General features: G+C 44.3%; 1 protein-coding gene across 1 annotated transcript in view; it reads left to right on the plus strand.

Annotated features, from left to right (window-relative positions):
• Nucleotides 1-17,444, plus strand: part of socs5b (suppressor of cytokine signaling 5b) — a 43,604-nt gene extending 26,160 nt beyond the window's left edge. Inside the window, exon 2 of the mRNA XM_041867157.2 lies at nucleotides 14,052-17,444. Within this exon, the coding sequence (XP_041723091.1) occupies nucleotides 14,069-15,757 (1,689 nt within the window). The 5' untranslated portion in view covers nucleotides 14,052-14,068 and the 3' untranslated portion in view covers nucleotides 15,758-17,444. The remainder of the gene's footprint in view (nucleotides 1-14,051) is intronic.
• Nucleotides 17,445-18,844: the final 1,400 nt, after the last annotated feature.

Below are 18,844 nucleotides of genomic sequence, written 5' to 3' on the forward strand. Positions count from 1 at the left end.
GGTTTTTTGGCATACATTTTAAATAAAGAATCTGAGTTGCCCTGCTCTATCGGCAGGTAGCTTAGTGGTTAAGAGCATTGTGCCAGTAACCGAAAGGTCGCTGGTTCTAATCCCAGAGCCGACTAGGTGAAAAATCTGTCGATGTGCCCTTGAGCAAGGCACTTAACCCTAATTGCTCCTGTAAGTCGCTCTGGATAAGAGCGTCTGCTAAATGACTAAAATGTAATGTAAATGTAAGTAGCACGACCCATCCATAATGGTGTTTTATGGGCTGTTGTTGGTGTGTATTATGTGAAATTGGATTGCTCAGTCATTTGGCAAAGCTGGAATTGCAGATGGCTGCAGTTTTAGTTGTGTTAAGAGGGTGTTTGTTGTGGTGTTGATTGTGTTGTCGGTTTGTCGTCACCTCTCTCAATAGGTTGCTCTCTGCAACCCTCTCTCACCTTCTCATCTCTCTCTTGCGCAATTTAGGCTTATCTTGTTAGCTTTGCATTGAATGCACAGGCACGGTGCACAGGGAGGTGTGCATATCGGCCTAGGCCTACTACTGGTCTACTAGTGATCTTTTTATACCAGCCACACATGGTGTATTATTTTGGGTGCTGCGTTTGGAATGCTCACCCGAGTCCCTTTGATAACTAATCAGTATGGAGCCATGCTAATGAGGACACAGGATGGACGCAGATTAGCTAACTGACCCCATAACACACACTGGCAGTGCTCGTCATTTTTCCCTGGTCACTCGCTCCGTGTTAGCCTAACGACAGTAGCATATAGGCTACTATAGGAGCAGTAAGCAGATGAGGGCCTCACTATTCTTAGGCCTGTAAAACTATTCTACCACATTACAGTATGGTGGCAGTGTATGTAGCCTAGGCCTCATCCCATTTCCTAGTGCCCACCACCTTCATGTCGTTCTGAAACACCCTTCATTACATGTTACACCTCTGATATGTTGGATGAATGGACAGGCTAATGTCCTTCTGATGTTTTGAAAAACTTAGCCTTTACATCTCAATCAAATGTAGGCTATGTGCAGGGCAGTGCGTGCAGGTACAAAATTCAGATTTGTCACCTGCCCAACATAACCACCGTTAAAGTTGCACAATCACAATATTTATTTCTGTGTAAAACACCACATGGGTTAGCTATTTTTGGGCACAATGTAAAGTTTTTGTGGGAATGTAAATACTCAAATTACTCGTCTTGTAAACTGTAACCTTTGTTTGTTTTTTCGTCGACGTGATTAGACTTCTAAAGGATAAAATCAGCCAACCCACATGGAAAAACATGGCCTCCCTTAGGAAGTTTTGATGTTGCTTCACATTACCAACCAGTCCATTTGGAGGGAAAGACAAAAGGAAAAGGAGGGTGTGCACCTTTCTCCTGTTAAGTGCATTTGCTGAAAGCTGCATTGTCCAGTAGACTGGACAGTTATTTTTCTACCACAACCTTGTTTGTGTTTGAAAGGCCTAACTGTTCCCAATCAGTCTGTGTATGGAATTGAACTAGGCCTACACATGCAAACCGAGTATTCTGTACAGATTAGCTCACACAAAAGGTTACACATGCACGTATGTTCTTAGTTAAGTCTTGCTGTGAGTGGGATGAATCTTGCCTTTGTAGATTGCTTTGCGTTGGACTGTTATAATGGCAGTAATAGAGGCCATCCCTGTCTGATATTAATACAGTTGAAGTCGGAAGTTTACATACACCTTAGCCAACTACATTTAAACTCAGTTTTCACAATTCCTGACATTTAATCCTAGTAAGAATTCCCTGTTTTAGGTCAGTTAGGATCACCACTTTACTTTAAGAATGTGAAATGTCAGAATAATAGTAGAGAGTGATTTTATTTCAGCTAATATTTATTTCATCACATTCCCAGTGGGTCAGAAGTTTACATACACTCAATTAGTATTTGGTAGCATTGCCTTTAAATTGTTTAACTTGGGTCAAATGTTTTGGGTAGCCTTCCACAAGCTTCCCACAATAAGTTGGGTGAATTTTGGCCCATTCCTCCTGACAGAGCTGGTGTAACTGAGTCAGGTTTGTAGGCCTCCTTGCTCGCACACGCTTTTTCAGTTCTGCCCACACATTTTCTATAGGATTGAGGTCAGGGCTTTGTGATGGCCACTCCAATACCTTGACTTTGTTGTCCTTAAGCCATTTTGCCACAACTTTGGAAGTATACTTGGGGTCATTGTCCATTTGGAAGACCCATTTGCGACCAAGCTTTAACTTCCTGACTGATGTCTTGAGATGTTGCTTCAATATATCCACATAATGTTCCTTCCTCATGATGCCATCTATTTTATGAAGTGCACCAGTCCCTCCTGCAGCAAAGCACCCCCACAGCATGATGCTGCCACCCCCGTGCTTCACGGTTGGGATGGTGTTCTTCGGCTTGCAAGCAACCCCCTTTTGCAGTTACAAAATGTAGTCTGGCTTTTTTATGGCGGTTTTGGAGCAGTGGCTTCTTCCTTGCTGAGCGGCCATTCAGGTTATGTCGATATAGGACTCGTTTTACTGTGGATATAGATACTTTTGTACCTGTTTCCTCCAGCATCTTCACAAGGTCCTTTGCTGTTCTGGGATTGATTTGCACTTTTCGCACCAAAGTACATTCATCTCTAGGAGACAGAATGCGTCTCCTTCCTGAGCGGTATGACGGCTGCGTGGTCCCATGGTGTTTATACTTGCGTACTATTGTTTGTACAGATGAACGTGGTACCTTCAGGCATTTGGAAATTGCTCCCAAGGAAGAACCAGACTTGTGGAGGTCTACAATTTATTTTCTGAGGTCTTGGCTGATTTTCTTTTGATTTTCCCATGATGTCAAGCAAAGAGGCACTGATGTTGAAGGTAGGCCTTGAAATACATCCACAGGTACACCTCCAATTGACTCAAATTATGTAAATTAGCCTATCAGAAGCTTCTAAAGCCATGACATCATTTTCTGGAATTTTCCAAGCTGGTTAAAGGCACAGTCAACTTAGTATATGTAAACTTCTGACCCACTGGAATTGTGATACAGTGAATTATAAGTGAAGTAATCTGTCTGTAAACAATTGTTGGATAGATTACTTGTGTCATGCACAAAGTAGATGTCCTAACAGACTTGCCAAAACTATAGTTAACAAGAAATTTGTGCCGTGGTTGAAATACGAGTTTTAATGACTCCAACCTAAGTGTATGTAAACATCCGACTTCAGCTGTATGTGAGGACAGTTCTGTGCATATCTGAACCTAGCGTGTAAGTGAATGGCCTTGCTGTTTGAATCTTAGACTAAATCCGTATATCAAGTGTGTCAAAGCTGGATTGTTTTTTAAATTAATTGTACACTTTTTATTTATAGGCTAGTAAGTCTTGTGAGAACCGATGATGGATAGGTTACTGTAATTGCAAATGCCTGTTATCATAACTAAAGCTTTTGACCACTAAGTTAGCATGGTTGAGGGTGTATGGGGCCTCAAGGGCCATGTCTTGAAGGAGGGAAGGGAGATACTGTGTAAAGTCAGTAAGTTATTGTGGAGAGAGGGGAAGTGGCACCACCCCTTGAGAGAATAGAGGGAACACCTCCAACCCAACACACAATACACCCCCACTCGCACTCTTATCACGACTTAGTCGGGGACGGGAGACTGACTGTAACGCTAGATCAATTACAGTGAGAATGAGTGATGTCACACCCGGGCCCCCTGCTCCAATCTTGGCTGTTTACAGCTACAGTTTGAGGAGGAACGTCCTGTTTGAAACTCACTCGTCCCTCCCTCCCCTCACTATTTAGCCTGCCATGAGCAACCTTATGAGTTAGGCCTATGATCATTACACACTGTTCACTGTTGGTTCTCTCCCCCCACTTAGTGATGGGTGTGTATTTGTGTGATCATCATTAGTAGTAGGGATGGGCATGAGTACTCGAACGGACAACAAAGCTCGATCTTTAACCAGAGATCCCAAAAAAAATCAAATACTGTACTACTATTTGATGGAATGTGTTTTGTGGCTGCCCGGCAAGTGAAATCTTGTCTTGAAGACCACTTTTTAATTTGCTTTGACTCAAGTGTTCCATTTCTACATGTGCATTTGCGGGGCACAAAAAAAAAGAAACCAAGCCAAGCATCACAGTGTTCTACTCTCTAAATTCCCTTTCCCCTCTGTGTCTCATTCCCTCAATTGTGTTCCGACCGCTCCCTCCACACACACGTGCTGAGTGCGCACACAAGCTCCCGTTAGGCCTACAGAAATAAATGCCTATAAAAACGTATCTACCTGATACAAGCTACATTCCTTGCCAAATGACAACAGTTTTATCACAAATTCAAAATGGACTGGTTGATTTGAAGTAGGAAAATAAGTGTTCTAACAACGAGCTGCAGTTTTGGAATAATTGCGTCCCGTCTATTTTCCACTTAAGCTACTTTGCGAACTGCTAGTGCCATTTAGAATTGGTTAGCCTAGGCCAGGGTTCTTCAATTCCGGTCCTGGAGGGCCGAAACACTTCTGTTTTTAATTTCTACCTGGTAGTTAATTGCACTCACCTGGTGTCCCAGGTCTGAATTAGCCCCTGATTTAGAAGGAGAGGATGAAAAACAGAGGTGTTTCGGCCCTCCAGGACCGGAATTGAAGAACCCTGGCCTAGGCTATAACCCCCATAAACATAGTAGGGCTGTCCCCGACAAAAAAAAAATATTGGTCGACCGAAAGTCGGCTGTTCTTTTGACCAATCGATTGGTCAATTTTAAATAGTGTATTTTTCCATATACAGTGCCTTCGGGAAAGTATTCAGACCCCTTGACTTTTTCTACATTTTGTTACGTTACGGCCTTATTCTAAAATGGATCAAATAAAACATTTTCCTGAGCAATCTACACACAATACCCCATAATGACAAAGCGAAAACAGGTTTTTAGATTTTTTTGCATATTTATTAAAAATAGAAATACTTTATTTACATAAGTATTTAGACCCTTTGCTATGAGACTCAAAATTGAGCTCCGGTGCGTCCTGTTTCCATTGATCATCCTTGATGTTTCTACAACTTGGTTGGAGTCCGCCTGTGGTAAATTAAATTGATTGGACATGATTTGGAAAGGCACACACCTGTCTATATAAGGTCCCACAGTTGACTGCATGTCAGAGCAAAAACCAAGCCATGAGGTTGAAGGAATTGACAGGATTGTGTCGAGGTGCAGATCTGGGGAAGGGTACCAAAAAATCTCTGCAGTATTGAAGTTCCCCAAGAACACAGTGGCCTCCATCATTCTTAAATGGAAGAAGTTTGGAACCACCAGGACTCTTCCTAGAACTGGCCGCCCGGCCAAACTGAGCAATCAGGGGAGAAGGGCCTTGGTCAGGGAGGTGACCATGGACCCGATCAAACATCTCTGGAGAGACCTGAAAATAGCTGTGCAGCAACGCTCCCCATCCAACCTGACAGAGCTTGAGAGGATCTGCAGAGAAGAATGGGAGAAACTCCCCAAATACAGGTGTGCCAATCTTGTAGCGTCATACCCAAGAAGACTTGTGGCTGTAATCGCTGCCAAAGGTACAAAGTACTGAGTAAAGGGTCTGAATACTTATGTAAATGTAATATTTCAGTTTTTTTGTTGTTGTAAATTAGCAAAAAAATCTAAAAACCTGTTTTTGCTTTGTCATTATGGGGTATTGTGTGTAGATATGAGTGGAAAAAAACAATTGAATCAATTTTAGAATAAGGCTGTAACGTAACAAAATGTAGAAAACGTCAAGGGGTCTGAATACTTTCCGAAGGCACTGTATACATACACACCCGGTGTGTTGTTAATAAAATCAACTATATGTATTGAGCTTGTCTGATGCTTTAAGCACACCGTTTGATTAAATAAGACACAAATGTCTCGAGGGAGCCAGAGATCAAGATAACCAGAAGGGAAAAAAACGTAACCTGACCCGACCATCCTCCTCCCACTCCTGCTGGCTTTTGCAGATTCTGCCATTCCTCTCCTGAAGTGGCCGGTAATAGGCTACACGAGGAGTCTGCAACCTTTCTCATGTGGAATGCTAATTTATCTTAACATTTCTACCGATCTGCGTGCCAGTTATGGTTTATGTGCACTTTTACGTGGAACTATTTCATTTCATTTATAATAACGTCTTCCTATCTCAAAGTCATTGTCATGTGGTTAAATCAAAATTCTATCTAAATGAAAATGATACAAACCTAAAGAGTAACTTCCATTGCCAACTATGTAAAAATAGCCTACATAAAGCCAACAAATAAAAACATTGCAGCCTGCAGGTAGAAAATATCCTGATTTTAAAAAGAAATATCCTATAAATCGCATTGGCTAAGCATGGCCTGTCTGCAACGAACTTGAAACATTGTATCAACTATTAACTTGGGTCTGGCCTCAGAGTTTCCCGGGCCAGTGAGCTCAGGACAGAAACGGTTGTAGGCAATTTGTGCAAGGGATAGGAAGTAATCAGGTAGGCCTATTTTATGAAGTTTCCACTTGATCAGAGCATTACAGTTTTCCCTTTCACGCTTAGTGGTTATCGAAAAAGAGGTGGCTGTAAAGATTTTTCGAACACGTTGAGGAACTATTGTCATTTTACATACAATGCATGTAAAAACAGACTTCCTTTGCTTGCTGTTTGAGGTGAAGAAAACAATACTTTGAGAAGCTCCACAGCTCATTAGTGGTGGTGCGTTAAGCTAATCAGAAATACTATCAGATCCCCAAATGGGCACATTTACAATACCAGTCAAAAGTTTGGACACCTACTCATTCAAGTGTTTTTTTCTTTTCTTTTTACTATTTTCTACATTATAGAATAATAGTGAAGACATCAATACTGTGAAATAACACATATGGAATCATGTAGTCACCAAAAAAGTGTTAAACAAATCAAAATATATTTTAGTTTCTTCAAAGTAGCCACACTTTGCCTTGACAGCTTTGCACACTCTTGGCATTCTCTCAACCAGCTTCATGAGGAATGTGTTTCCAACAGTTTTGAAGGAGTTCCCACATATGCTGAGCACTTGTTGGCTGCTTTTCCTTCACTCTGCGGTCCAACTCATCCCAAACCATCTCAATTGGGTTGAGGTCGGGTGATTGGAGGCCAGGTCATCTGATGCAGCACTCCATCACTCTCCTTGGTCAAATAGCCCTTACACAGCCTGGAGGTGTGTTTTGGGTCATTGTCCTGTTGAAAAACAAATGATAGTCCCACTAAGCACAAACCAAATGGGATGGCGTATCGCTGCAGAATGCTGTGGTACCCATGCTGGTTAAGTGTGCCTTGAATTATAAATAAGTCACCGACAGTGTCACCAGCAAAGCACCCCCCACACCATCACACCACCTCATCCATGCTTCACGGTGGGAACCACACATGCGGAGATCATCTGTTCACCTACTCTGCATCTCACAAAGACACGGTGGTTGGAACCAAAAATCTCAAATTTGGATTCATCAGACCAACGGACAGATTTCCACCAGTCTAATGTCCATTGCTCGTGTTTCTTGGCCCAAGCAAGTCTCTTCTTCTTATTGGTGGCCTTTAGTAGTGGTTTCTTTGAAGCAATTCGACCATGAAGGCCTGATTCACGCAGTCTCCTCTGAACAGTTGATGTGAGATGTGTAAACTGTTCCAGGCACAAGATGCGCATCACTTCGCACCTTTTTTACTATAAAATATAAAGTAATACTTTCACCAAATTACCTAAATGGATTCTCTGAACATTATCTCACCAAGTTCCCCCATTAGGCAAACCATTAACAGTATTAAGTTCCCTATTGTTGTATAATAAAGATAACCTTTCACATTGAACAGCTACAGTGCTGCTCTTTGTCTACGTCCATTTAGCATTGTTCACATCCTCTAAAGCCTTAGACCCACCCATCTCTTAAAGAATTCAAATGTATATCATAAGATCCTTTCAGTGATATAATATGAGCAAAGGAATCTAGCCTGAGAGCATATTTCTGTCCTGCCCTTTGGAGCAGGAGATGTAATGTCCATGGCCTTTTCGTTGCAAAAGTCCTGATCTTCTAAAAAAAATATACGTTTGCCGGGTTGTGTCCAGTCCGGGGGATGCTTTCACATCTCTGGGAGGAAGGACGTCAACATTGCACAGCAGCTGAAACCCGGTTCCATCGGAGTGAAAACTCCTTGGCCACAACACCAGGCTCCAGACAATTGACGCTTTAAAGGGGGAAAGACATTAAACCTTGCATACCAGCAATAACATTAATTGACCCCCAAGTTCAAGCAATAAGCTCAAAGTTCAAAGACAACATACCTGAATTGTTGCTTGTTCAACCTCAATCATCTCCTTGTACTGGTGGTGGAGAACAGGTTTATGCTGAAAGACAAATTCCAGAAAAATATATTAAAACATAAATTAATTCATATCCTATAGCTTGTTATTGCCTGTTGACTACTACATATGTACTAAAATGCCATGTACACACACTCGACCTGCTTCCAACCCAACAATGGCAATGCAGAAACTATAAGATAACTAGCTAGATTTAGCAAACATTTAGCTTCATAATTACCAGCTGGCTAGATGTAAATGGTATTCATATAGCTAGCAAGCTAGTTGAACATGCAAAAAACGACAATCTATTATCCAATATCTAGATATTTAGCTATCACTTCATCGTGGCTATCTCGCTAGCCAACTTAGCATGTGTCCCTATCACTTACCATGGGGTTTGATTAACATGCTAATCGGATAGCATTTGCACCACAGTGGCAATATTTGGTAGCTTGCAAGTTAAACATGACAAACTGGCAAACATGAAAAATATTATTGTCATGGCATGGCTTAGCACATCAGCAATCAGCAGAATGCAACTGGCCAGCTCCTCTAGCTAGCTGGCTATAACGTTACCTGTATGCAACTGTCTAGCTAGCTAGCTATATAGCTAGCAATGAAAACTACTTTTTGATACAGTTGAGACGACAACGTATGCACGTGTAGCTATCTTGGCATTTTAACTGTAGACTCTTACCTGTGTATGGATTCTGATGATTCACAGCAGACTGAAACATATCAAAATAATCCTTCCCACTCGGCTTCAACCAGTCCAGACTGCTTTTGCCACAGAAGACAGAGCTGTGTTGATACAGCTGTATGCAGGACAACACTATTATTGAAAGCTACACTTTGCATGTCCATGATGAAAATATGAGTAAATCCAATGGATCTGTATAATATCCACGGTGGCAGAGGGCTGGATGTGTCATTTGACAGAGAAGCCTTGCATGATAGAATGGACTCTTTCTCGTGAATGTCCCGGCCCCATCATTATCTCAACCAATCATGGTTGGGCAATATTCTGTATTTTCTCCGTTTCTAAACAGTTTTGTGATTTCACATTTTATTTATATTTACAGATTACATACGAGTTTGTTATTATGGCACATCAAAGTTCACATGTTCAAAAAGTGCATTTTTTTAAACGTTCAAATAGCTCTCATGAGAAGTAGTGACTTCTGTAATATGGGCAGCTTTCTGAAATGGGTCACAAATAAAATAAACAAATATTTGTGTACTTGAAAAAAAAATCGGAGTACTCGAACAGTCAAAAATGTAAAATGCCCATCCCTAATTAGTAGGGCCCTGTAAACTCTGTTATTTTGTGCCTGATTCCGTTTTTCCAAATGTTTTCAGGTTTTAGCTCTGTCACCCTTTTGAAGTTCTAAGTCCATAACTGCTTAAATCACATCAGGAGACCACTTTAGTTGTATCAGAAAAATGTGGGGTAAAGTTAGGCCTACCTTTTTAATGCAAGTGCACACCAGCCAGAGACCGTTGTTTGGTTGGAGGTGTTTCTCGAGCGCTCATTTGATTGCAGAGTTTGCAAAACAAATGGCCACTGGATTGATGCAAATAATCATGATATAATTCTGCCAGACAGAATGAATGCATTTTCTAATAAGTTAAATATATTTTTGAATATTATTATATTACGTTTTAATGTCTGGATTCCGTCTGTGTATTCCACAACACAGATTTTATTGGGCCGTACATTAGGCCTACACCCATCATAAATCAATTTCTGCCACAGTCTATGAAGGTCTGTAGCAGGTGACATTTCAGACTGGCTTGAATGTTTTTGTTTTGTCGAATGCAACAATTTATTTTGGCAATAAGAGGGGGGGGGATAGCGATCAAAATCATGATGTATTATGGATACTGGTATTTGTGCCCACCACTTCTTCTATCAAATGCCTATATCACGAGAGTGATATTTGCTGCGTCTTCTACCAAACATGACATATTAGTAATATCTCGTGCTTCTCTGTCTTTTGTCTTGACCACCTCTGACCACCTGACTTGGGTACATGATGTGTCCTATTGTCCTAATTGTGCTCCATCTTGGTCAGGTCATTATTGTAAAAGAGCATCTGTTCTCAGTGATTTACCTGGTTAAATTAAGGCAACATTTTAAGAATAAAAAGTCCTTGGTAAAAAAGATAGCCTAATGTTAAGAGCGATCATCTGGTTCTAGCTCTGTCTGGATGTCATGAGTGGTATTAGTCATAGGCTGCTCTAGGTCAGGGGAGGATAGGCCTTGGTAAATCAACGTAATCAGTTGTGCTGAGTCTGGGCCTGATTCCTCGGGCATCTTAACGCCGTTGCAGCTGACTGTGCAAAATTCTTGTATCTCTATTGAAACAGAGGTTCCAGTGTTGTAGCAAGCTAGGGCAGACTGTAGAGCCTGCTCTGCTTGGCTCATCTAGGCTAACTGGGGCAACTATGTTATGTAACTGGGGCAATACTATATCATAATAATATATGCCATTTAGCAGACACTTTTATCCAAAGCGACTTAGTAATGCTTGCATACATTTTACGTTTAGGTGGTCTTGGGAATCGAACCCACTACCCTGGCGTTACAAGCAATATGCTCTATCAACAGAGCTACAAAGGACCACAATGATATCTCTGCAAATTTGAGCAGGTGGGAGGGAGACTGGGAGTACACCATGGCAGTTTGGAGAGCAGATTAGATCTCCCACTGCTAGACATCCACTACTAGTGGTCCTCTGTAGCTCAGTTAGTAGAGCATGACGCTTGTAACGCCAGAGTAGTGGGTTCGATTCCCAGGACCACCCGTACAAAAAATGTATGCACACATGACTAAGTCGCTTTGGATAAAAGTATTTGCTAAATGGCATATATTACTGTATTATTATACTACTAAAGGTTTAAAGTCAATAATCAATGGTTCAATTGGAAGGAAATGCAGTGTTAAAGAGATCCATTACCTTTGATAAGGAGGGAAGAGGGCTGCCTGCCACAAGTTGATTCTAAACATGAAGGCAGTTTGGGGTCACTGCTCTCAAGAACCTAGTATAACCCATGCACACTGATGAATTTAGTGTTTGTGTGTGTGTGTGTCTCTGTGTGTGTGCTGGCTGTCTACACTGTTGTGACAGGGAAAGTTCTTGGTCAGGTCCAGACGGACGTTGTAATACAGTACATACCAGCAGATCAGCTGGGAGCAGGCAGATCCCCGGGTTCATTTACAGCCGTGTCCCTGCACGTCTGCCTGGCAACTCCTCACTCACTTTACTGCTCCAACTAGCCCTGTTTCTCTCACACACAAAAAATCAGCTGTGATGGAAACATAAAGTTTCGGTGTAATTTTATGAATGCCGACAGATTGTTTGTTCGTTCGACATGGTGGGATCTTTTTGTGTTGGTCAAATGAATTACAGTGGGGAGAACAAGTATTTGATACACTGCCGATTTTGCAGGTTTTCCTACTTACAAAGCATGTAATGGTCTGTAATTTTTATCATAGGTACACTTCAACTGTGAGAGACGGAATCTAAAACAAACATCCAGATTGTATGATTTTTAAGTAATTAATTTGCATTTTATTGCATGACATAAGTATTTGATACATCAGAAAAGCAGAACTTAATATTTGGTACAGAAACCTTTGTTTGCAATTACAGAGATCATACAATTCCTGTAGGTCTTGACCAGGTTTGCATACACACTGCAGCAGGGATTTTGGCCCACTCCTCCATACAGACCTTCTCCAGATCCTTCAGGTTTCGGGGCTGTCGCTGGGCAATACGGACTTTCAGCTCCCTCCAAAGATGTTATATTGGGTTCAGGTCTGGAGACTGGCTAGGCCACTCCAGGACCTTGAGATGCTTCTTACGGAGCCATTCCTTAGTTGCCCTGGCTGTGTGTTTCGGGTCGTTGTCATGCTGGAAGACCCAGTGCTCTAACTGAGGGAAGGAGGTTGTTGGCCAAGATCTCGCGATACATAGCCCCATCCATCCTCCCCTCAATACGGTGCAGTCGTCCTGTCCCCTTTGCAGAAAAGCATCCCCAAAGAATGATGTTTCCACCTCCATGCTTCACGGTTAGGATGGTGTTATTGGGGTTGTACTCATCCTTCTTCTTCCTCCAAACACGGCGAGTGGAGTTTAGACCAAAAAGCTATATTTTTATCTCATCAGACCACATGACCTTCTCCCATTCCTCCTCTGGATCATCCAGATGGTCATTGGCAAACTTCAGACGGGCCTGGACATGCGCTGGCTTGAGCAGGGGGACCTTGCGTGCGCTGCAGGATTTTAATCCATGACGGCGTAGTGTGTTACTAATGGTTTTCTTTGAGACTGTGGTCCCAGCTCTCTTCAGGTCATTGACCAGGTCCTGCCGTGTAGTTCTGGGCTGATCCCTCACCTTCCTCATGATCATTGATGCCCCACGAGGTGAGATCTTGCATGGAGCCCCAGACCGAGGTTGATTGACCGTCATCTTGAACTTCTTCCATTTTCTAATAATTGCGCCAACAGTTGTTGCCTTCTCACCAAGCTGCTTGCCTATTGTCCTGTAGCCCATCCCAGCCTTGTGCAGGTCTACAATTTTATCCCTGATGTCCTTACACAGCTCTCTGGTCTTGGCCATTGTGGAGAGGTTGGAGTCTGTTTTGATTGAGTGTGTGGACAGGTGTCTTTTATACAGGTAACGAGTTCAAACAGGTGCAGTTAATACAGGTAATGAGTGGAGAACAGGAGGACTTCTTAAAGAAAAACTAACAGGTCTGTGAGAGACGGAATTCTTACTGGTTGGTAGGTGATCAAATACTTATGTCATGCAATAAAATGCAAATTAATTACTTAAAAATCATACAATGTGATTTTCTGGATTTTTGTTTTAGATTCCGTCTCTCACAGTTGAAGTGTACCTATGATAAAAATTACAGACCTCTACATGCTTTGTAAGTAGGAAAACCTGCAAAATCGGCAGTGTATCAAATACTTGTTCTCCCCACTGTATGTGGGAAATGGCAGTGGAAACACCTTTATGTGCAAATATTGATAGCATAACCATCATATCGAAGTAAATTTGGAGTCACGCGATGATATGGTGTGTGGTCCTCCCACTACGACCATGCAGTTTATTAGGCTACATATGAAATAAGTTATGATGAACATATAAATATCCAGTGTCTTATTCTGGTGACATGATGATCGATGCTTGACTGCCGTTTGACAAAAATATTCACGCTCTTATCCATAAAAACCTCATGTAGACTAGACAACCCGCACAGCCTACCCACTCTGAATCTGTGAGCTGTTGGCTAGAGCGCAGGTGCCAAGACCAGAGTAGGCACATTTGCTATTTAACGCAACCGTTTTTGTGACAAAACTATAATTAGAGTTGAAAATGCGATGGAAACACATTGAACTTAGATTTGGTACATGTACACTTAAGCGAAAAAGTACATTTAGTGTGCACTACGTCATCACATACTGATTTTTATCCGCAACGAGTCCATTTGGTGAAAACATATCACTGGTGTAAAAATGCGCACATTTTCTTTATGCGGATTCAAGAATATTCGCATGGAAATCTGTCGCCAATTGGATGAAAACCTAGCTTTGTTTAGGCCTAACTAAAATTAAGGTTTTTTTATGTTCAATTCTGCAATTGTATAGTAATGTAGGCCATGGATTGTGTGAGATTCCTGTACCCTACAACTGGTCTAATCTGATGTGTCCATCTGTCTGGCAGGTCTTGGTCTCCTATCCATGGAGAAAGTGGGCAAGATGTGGAGCAACCTGAGGAGCCGATGCCAGACCCTCTTCCACAGTGACGGTGCGGGACCCAGTACAGAGAACAGCGTGGTGGAGGTGGACAGTATGCACTGTGTGGTTGACCTGGGACGGGGAGGCAATTCAGGCGAGGCCCAGGCTTCTCGGGCCTCTAGCCTGTCCCGAAGCCTCTTGCCGCTCCCCATGGTTACTGGAGGACGACGTCACAACTGTGTGTCGGACATCCCCCAGATAGTGGAGATCACCATAGACAGCAAAGACAGTGAGGATGCGAGGGGGGGTCGTGGGGGAGTCCCTATGGCCCGGAGAGACTCGTACTCACGCCATGCACCTTGGGGGGGCAAGAAAAAACACTCATGTTCCACTAAGACCCAGAGCTCCATGGATACAGACAGGCGGTCAGGGCGCACGCGCGGGGCCACTGGCCGGAGGGAGCGTCGCTATGGGGTCAGCTCCATCCAGGAAATGGGTGACTCTGGGGGCGGAGGGCGCAGTCTGAGCACCCGTTCTCTGCGCCAGCGGCTTAGCGATACAGTGGGTCTGTGTCTCCCCCTTCCCCCCCGCCGCCGCTCACGCTCCTCCAAGACCCCCACCATCTCCAAGCGCAAGATCCACCTGACAGAGCTGATGCTGGAGACCTGTCCCTTCCCCCAGGGCTCGGACTTGGCCAACAAGTGGCACCTGATCAAGCAGCACACGGCGCCCGTCAGCCCGCATTCCTCCACGGCTCTGCTTGACGCCTTCGACACTGCCCACCCCTCCCCTGAGGATGAGGAGGAGCGTCTGCGCGAACGCCGCAGGCTCAGCATCGAGGAGGGAGTGGACCCCCCACCCAACGCCCAGATCCACACCCTGGAGGCCTTGGCGCAGGGCTCCTCTCTGTACAAACTGGGACCAAAGATGGCCCCCGGCATTGCAGAGGCCTCTGGGGAGGCCCGGGGCGCCACGGCCAGCTGCTCAGGAGGAGGGGTATCGGTGCAGGTGCTCGGAGGGGCTACAGCCCAGCTGGCTGACTGTGACTCGGAGGAGGACTCAACCACCCTCTGCCTGCAGGCCCGGAGGCCCAAGCAGCGGCACGCGTCCGGGGATGGCAATCTGAGCCGGAACCAGCCTGGGCCATGGAAGGTGCACACCCAGATCGACTACATCCACTGCCTGGTACCGGACCTGCTGCAGATCACTGCACTGCCCTGCTACTGGGGCGTTATGGACCGCTACGAGGCGGAGGCACTGCTGGATGGACGGCCCGAGGGCACCTTCCTACTGCGCGACTCGGCCCAGGAGGACTACCTGTTCTCGGTCAGTTTTCGCCGCTACAACCGCTCTCTGCACGCCCGCATCGAGCAGTGGAACCACAACTTCAGCTTCGACGCCCACGACCCCTGCGTGTTCCACTCATCCACCGTCACAGGCCTGCTGGAGCACTACAAGGACCCCAGCGCCTGCATGTTCTTTGAGCCACTGCTCACGTCGCCGCTCCACCGGACCTTCCCTTTCGGCCTGCAGCACCTGGCACGCGCCGCCATCTGCCCCCGGACCACGTACGATGGCATCGGCGCCCTGCCACTGCCCCCGGCCATGCAGGACTTCCTCAAGGAGTATCACTACAAACAGAAAGTGCGCGTGCGCTGGCTGGAGTGGGAGCCGCCACTCAAGATCAAATAGTGGCGGGGCTCCGGTGGCCTGTGCGCGCCGCTGCGGGCTTAGTCAAAACAGGAAAAACTCCCAGCCAATCAGGAGAGGCCATACTGAACATGGCACTTTTCAGTCAGGCGGGGAGGGGTAACTGGAGGGGAGGAGTTAGGTAAAGTGATCTATCGAAGATTCATTCTAATCTCTTTTGTTTTAGTTATTACTTACATCACATGGAATACATATGTATGATTATATTCAGTATAATGCTGTCTGGCAAGCACATTTTTAGTATTGAACAGGTTCAGAACGGGAGAGCACAAGCCTTCATGCTTTGTCTCCCTCTCTCCTCTTTCATTCTGTCAAATGTCTGCCTGATCCCACAGCATGAGCTGCCTGCATGCCCCCCCTCACCCCCCCAGTCTCTATCTAGGCCCACATGGTTAGCTAGCTATGTCGTACAGTTCACATATACTTTCTATCCTTCCTTTTTTCCTATTGCTAGAAGACTGCCTGGCGGGCATCATGAGGCTTGAGGTATGGGATTGACAGTGGCACTTCTGGAGGGGGGGTTTGCTGCGACTACAACTCCTACTGCAGCTTGTTAGGGCCCGTTTGGTGGACAGTCACACAGACACACACCCAGCCATCATCATGCATCATTGAGTAGGCCTATGTCGGAAATAAGGTGCTGTTTAAGGGTGCTGTCCAGTAGGTCTTCGCCCCAAGGGCAATGCGGAACGCAGCCATGTCCAAAGGTGCTGCTACAACATCCTGCTTCCGTACACCTATAGGGAGCGAGGCATACATAGGAGTGTGTGTGGTCACTGTGAGTCCTTGGCTTTTAGATATCCTCACTGTCATTTATCTAAGCATAATCATTGTCTCCCACCACCACTGTGTTGGCACAGGTGTACTGTTCTTCTAATGGAACAATACTAATGATATTTGTCCTGGTGGTGGTTTTCTCACACATGTCTGCCAGTGGCTCAAACTGGCAACAGAACAGGCACTTTGACAGTGCGTGCAGTTTTTGAACACACACACACACACACTGGTTATTGTCTCAGGGTCTGGTTTGTTTCTGGACCTGTGTTCTGCCTTCATGGTGTCACTTATCTCTCTCTGTGGCATCCACCATGCTACTTAGGGTTAATATAATTAATGTCTGCTCCCTCTACATACCATTGATATTTTACAGTTAACTTGACTCCCCTTTACACATTACAGCCACAGTCCCGCTTTATATTATTAGTACCTGAAGGAGCTACATTTGATATGCGCATTGTCACTGCTGCTAGCCATGCCCATAATAACCCAGCATATTGTGAGAGCTTGCATCAGGAAGACGAAGACAACAAAGCGTAACCTATGTGCCTTTTCATAGAGCCTCCTGATCTACTTAAAACTCTTGAGCCTGGTGCATAGAATACTCCAGCAGCACTTCCCACTCATGTAGCCTTTTAAATGGATGATGAGGAGGAAAAGGAATGATGAGGAGCAGGGGATGAAGTGTGAGCTCTGAGCTTGCTCTCTGTTCATTGGTGCACATTCAATATTTTTTATATACATATTTACATTTTTCACATTTCTATTTCATCAAGAAAATATTGTCAATGTTAGCTAGCTAGCTAGAAGTGAATGCACTACTCCACTGTCTAGCAGTGGAGGCTGGTGGGAAGAGCTATAGGAGGACGGGCTTATTGTAATGGCTGGAATGGAATAAATGGAGTCAAACATGGTTTCCGTATCTTTGATGTGTTTGATACCGTTCCATTTATTCCATTCCAGCCATTACAATAAGCCCGTCCTCCTATAGCTCCTCCCACCAGCCGCCACTGCTGTCTAGAATAATTTATTGGCTTCACTTGTAAAACTCATTGGGTTTTATAGGTGGCTGGATAGGTTGGGCAAGGCAGCGTCAGGTCTTGGAGGGCTTCGACACTGCACACCTATATTGACACACATAGGCACGAGTCTATAAAATCTATGTAACACTCTGAAAAAGATACGAAATGAGGAGTACCCCTGTATATGGAAATACTATCTGCAAATGTATACAAATATAACTCTTACAAAATATCGGTGTGATATCAGTGATTTTTATCCTGGTTGGATAGGTAACGCTCGAATCCCATCTCTCTGAATGGCAGGGAAAATGTTTATTTTAACTACCCAACGCGTCGTGTGTGTGTGTGTGTGTTGAGGGTTATCAGAGTGGGAGGATCATGAATGAAAATTCAATGAATGCATATGATTAGCTTATTCATGAGCATCTCTGAGTGTCTGTGACCAAAGCTCTGTTATTCAACGGTGTTGCACACAACCTGTGTTGTTTTTAGTGGTATTGCTTGCCACTATGTCTCTAGGGCTCTTTAAAATTACCATACTGAATTTTTTTTCAAAACTGAACAAACATTTCAATGGCAGCCAATCACAGCTTAGGACAGATACCCCAACAATGCCTGATTGGCTGAAGTATACAGTGCAGGCGATGTTACCAGGTAGAAACAGAGATGAGCCCCTATCACCTCACACCTCAGTCTTGGAAATGCTTTTAATGACTAACCCCCCTCTGGCCTCTGCCAAGCCCTTTGTGCTACTATCACAGTGTAATAATGAAAGGTGATGTGTGGGTATGTGTTATGGTTTGGAGGCAGAAGGGCGGGAAAGTGTTTCATTGTCAAGGGTAAATGGTGTAATTGAGGCGTGTGGGTGATAGTTCAATCAACAATGTTATTTTTCATATCCCCCCTCCCTCCCTCTCTCTCTCTTCTGTGTCCTAAACCCAATCAGACAGAACTTACTTTGTTTTCAGAAAGCTTGAAGATTGCATGTGAAAATCACCCATTTGTATGATCTATGAAGGGCTGTGGAGGACGGTTTAAAAAAATAAATAAGTTGACATATAAGTCACTTGCATGTGCACTTGTATGTTCTATGTCCACATCCATGTCTCTCTATCACCCTGACATCTTGTATGGGATATCTGTTAACTCACTCGCCTGCACACACACAGGCTCTTACCCACACGCGCACACACACACACGCCTACTCTTTGCCACCTGTCTATCATGCTACGTCTATGGCCTACTGGCACTACCCCACCCCACCCGTGGG

This window comes from Coregonus clupeaformis, chromosome 37 (assembly GCF_020615455.1).
Source record: "Coregonus clupeaformis isolate EN_2021a chromosome 37, ASM2061545v1, whole genome shotgun sequence".
NCBI classification, from domain to species: domain Eukaryota; kingdom Metazoa; phylum Chordata; class Actinopteri; order Salmoniformes; family Salmonidae; genus Coregonus; species Coregonus clupeaformis.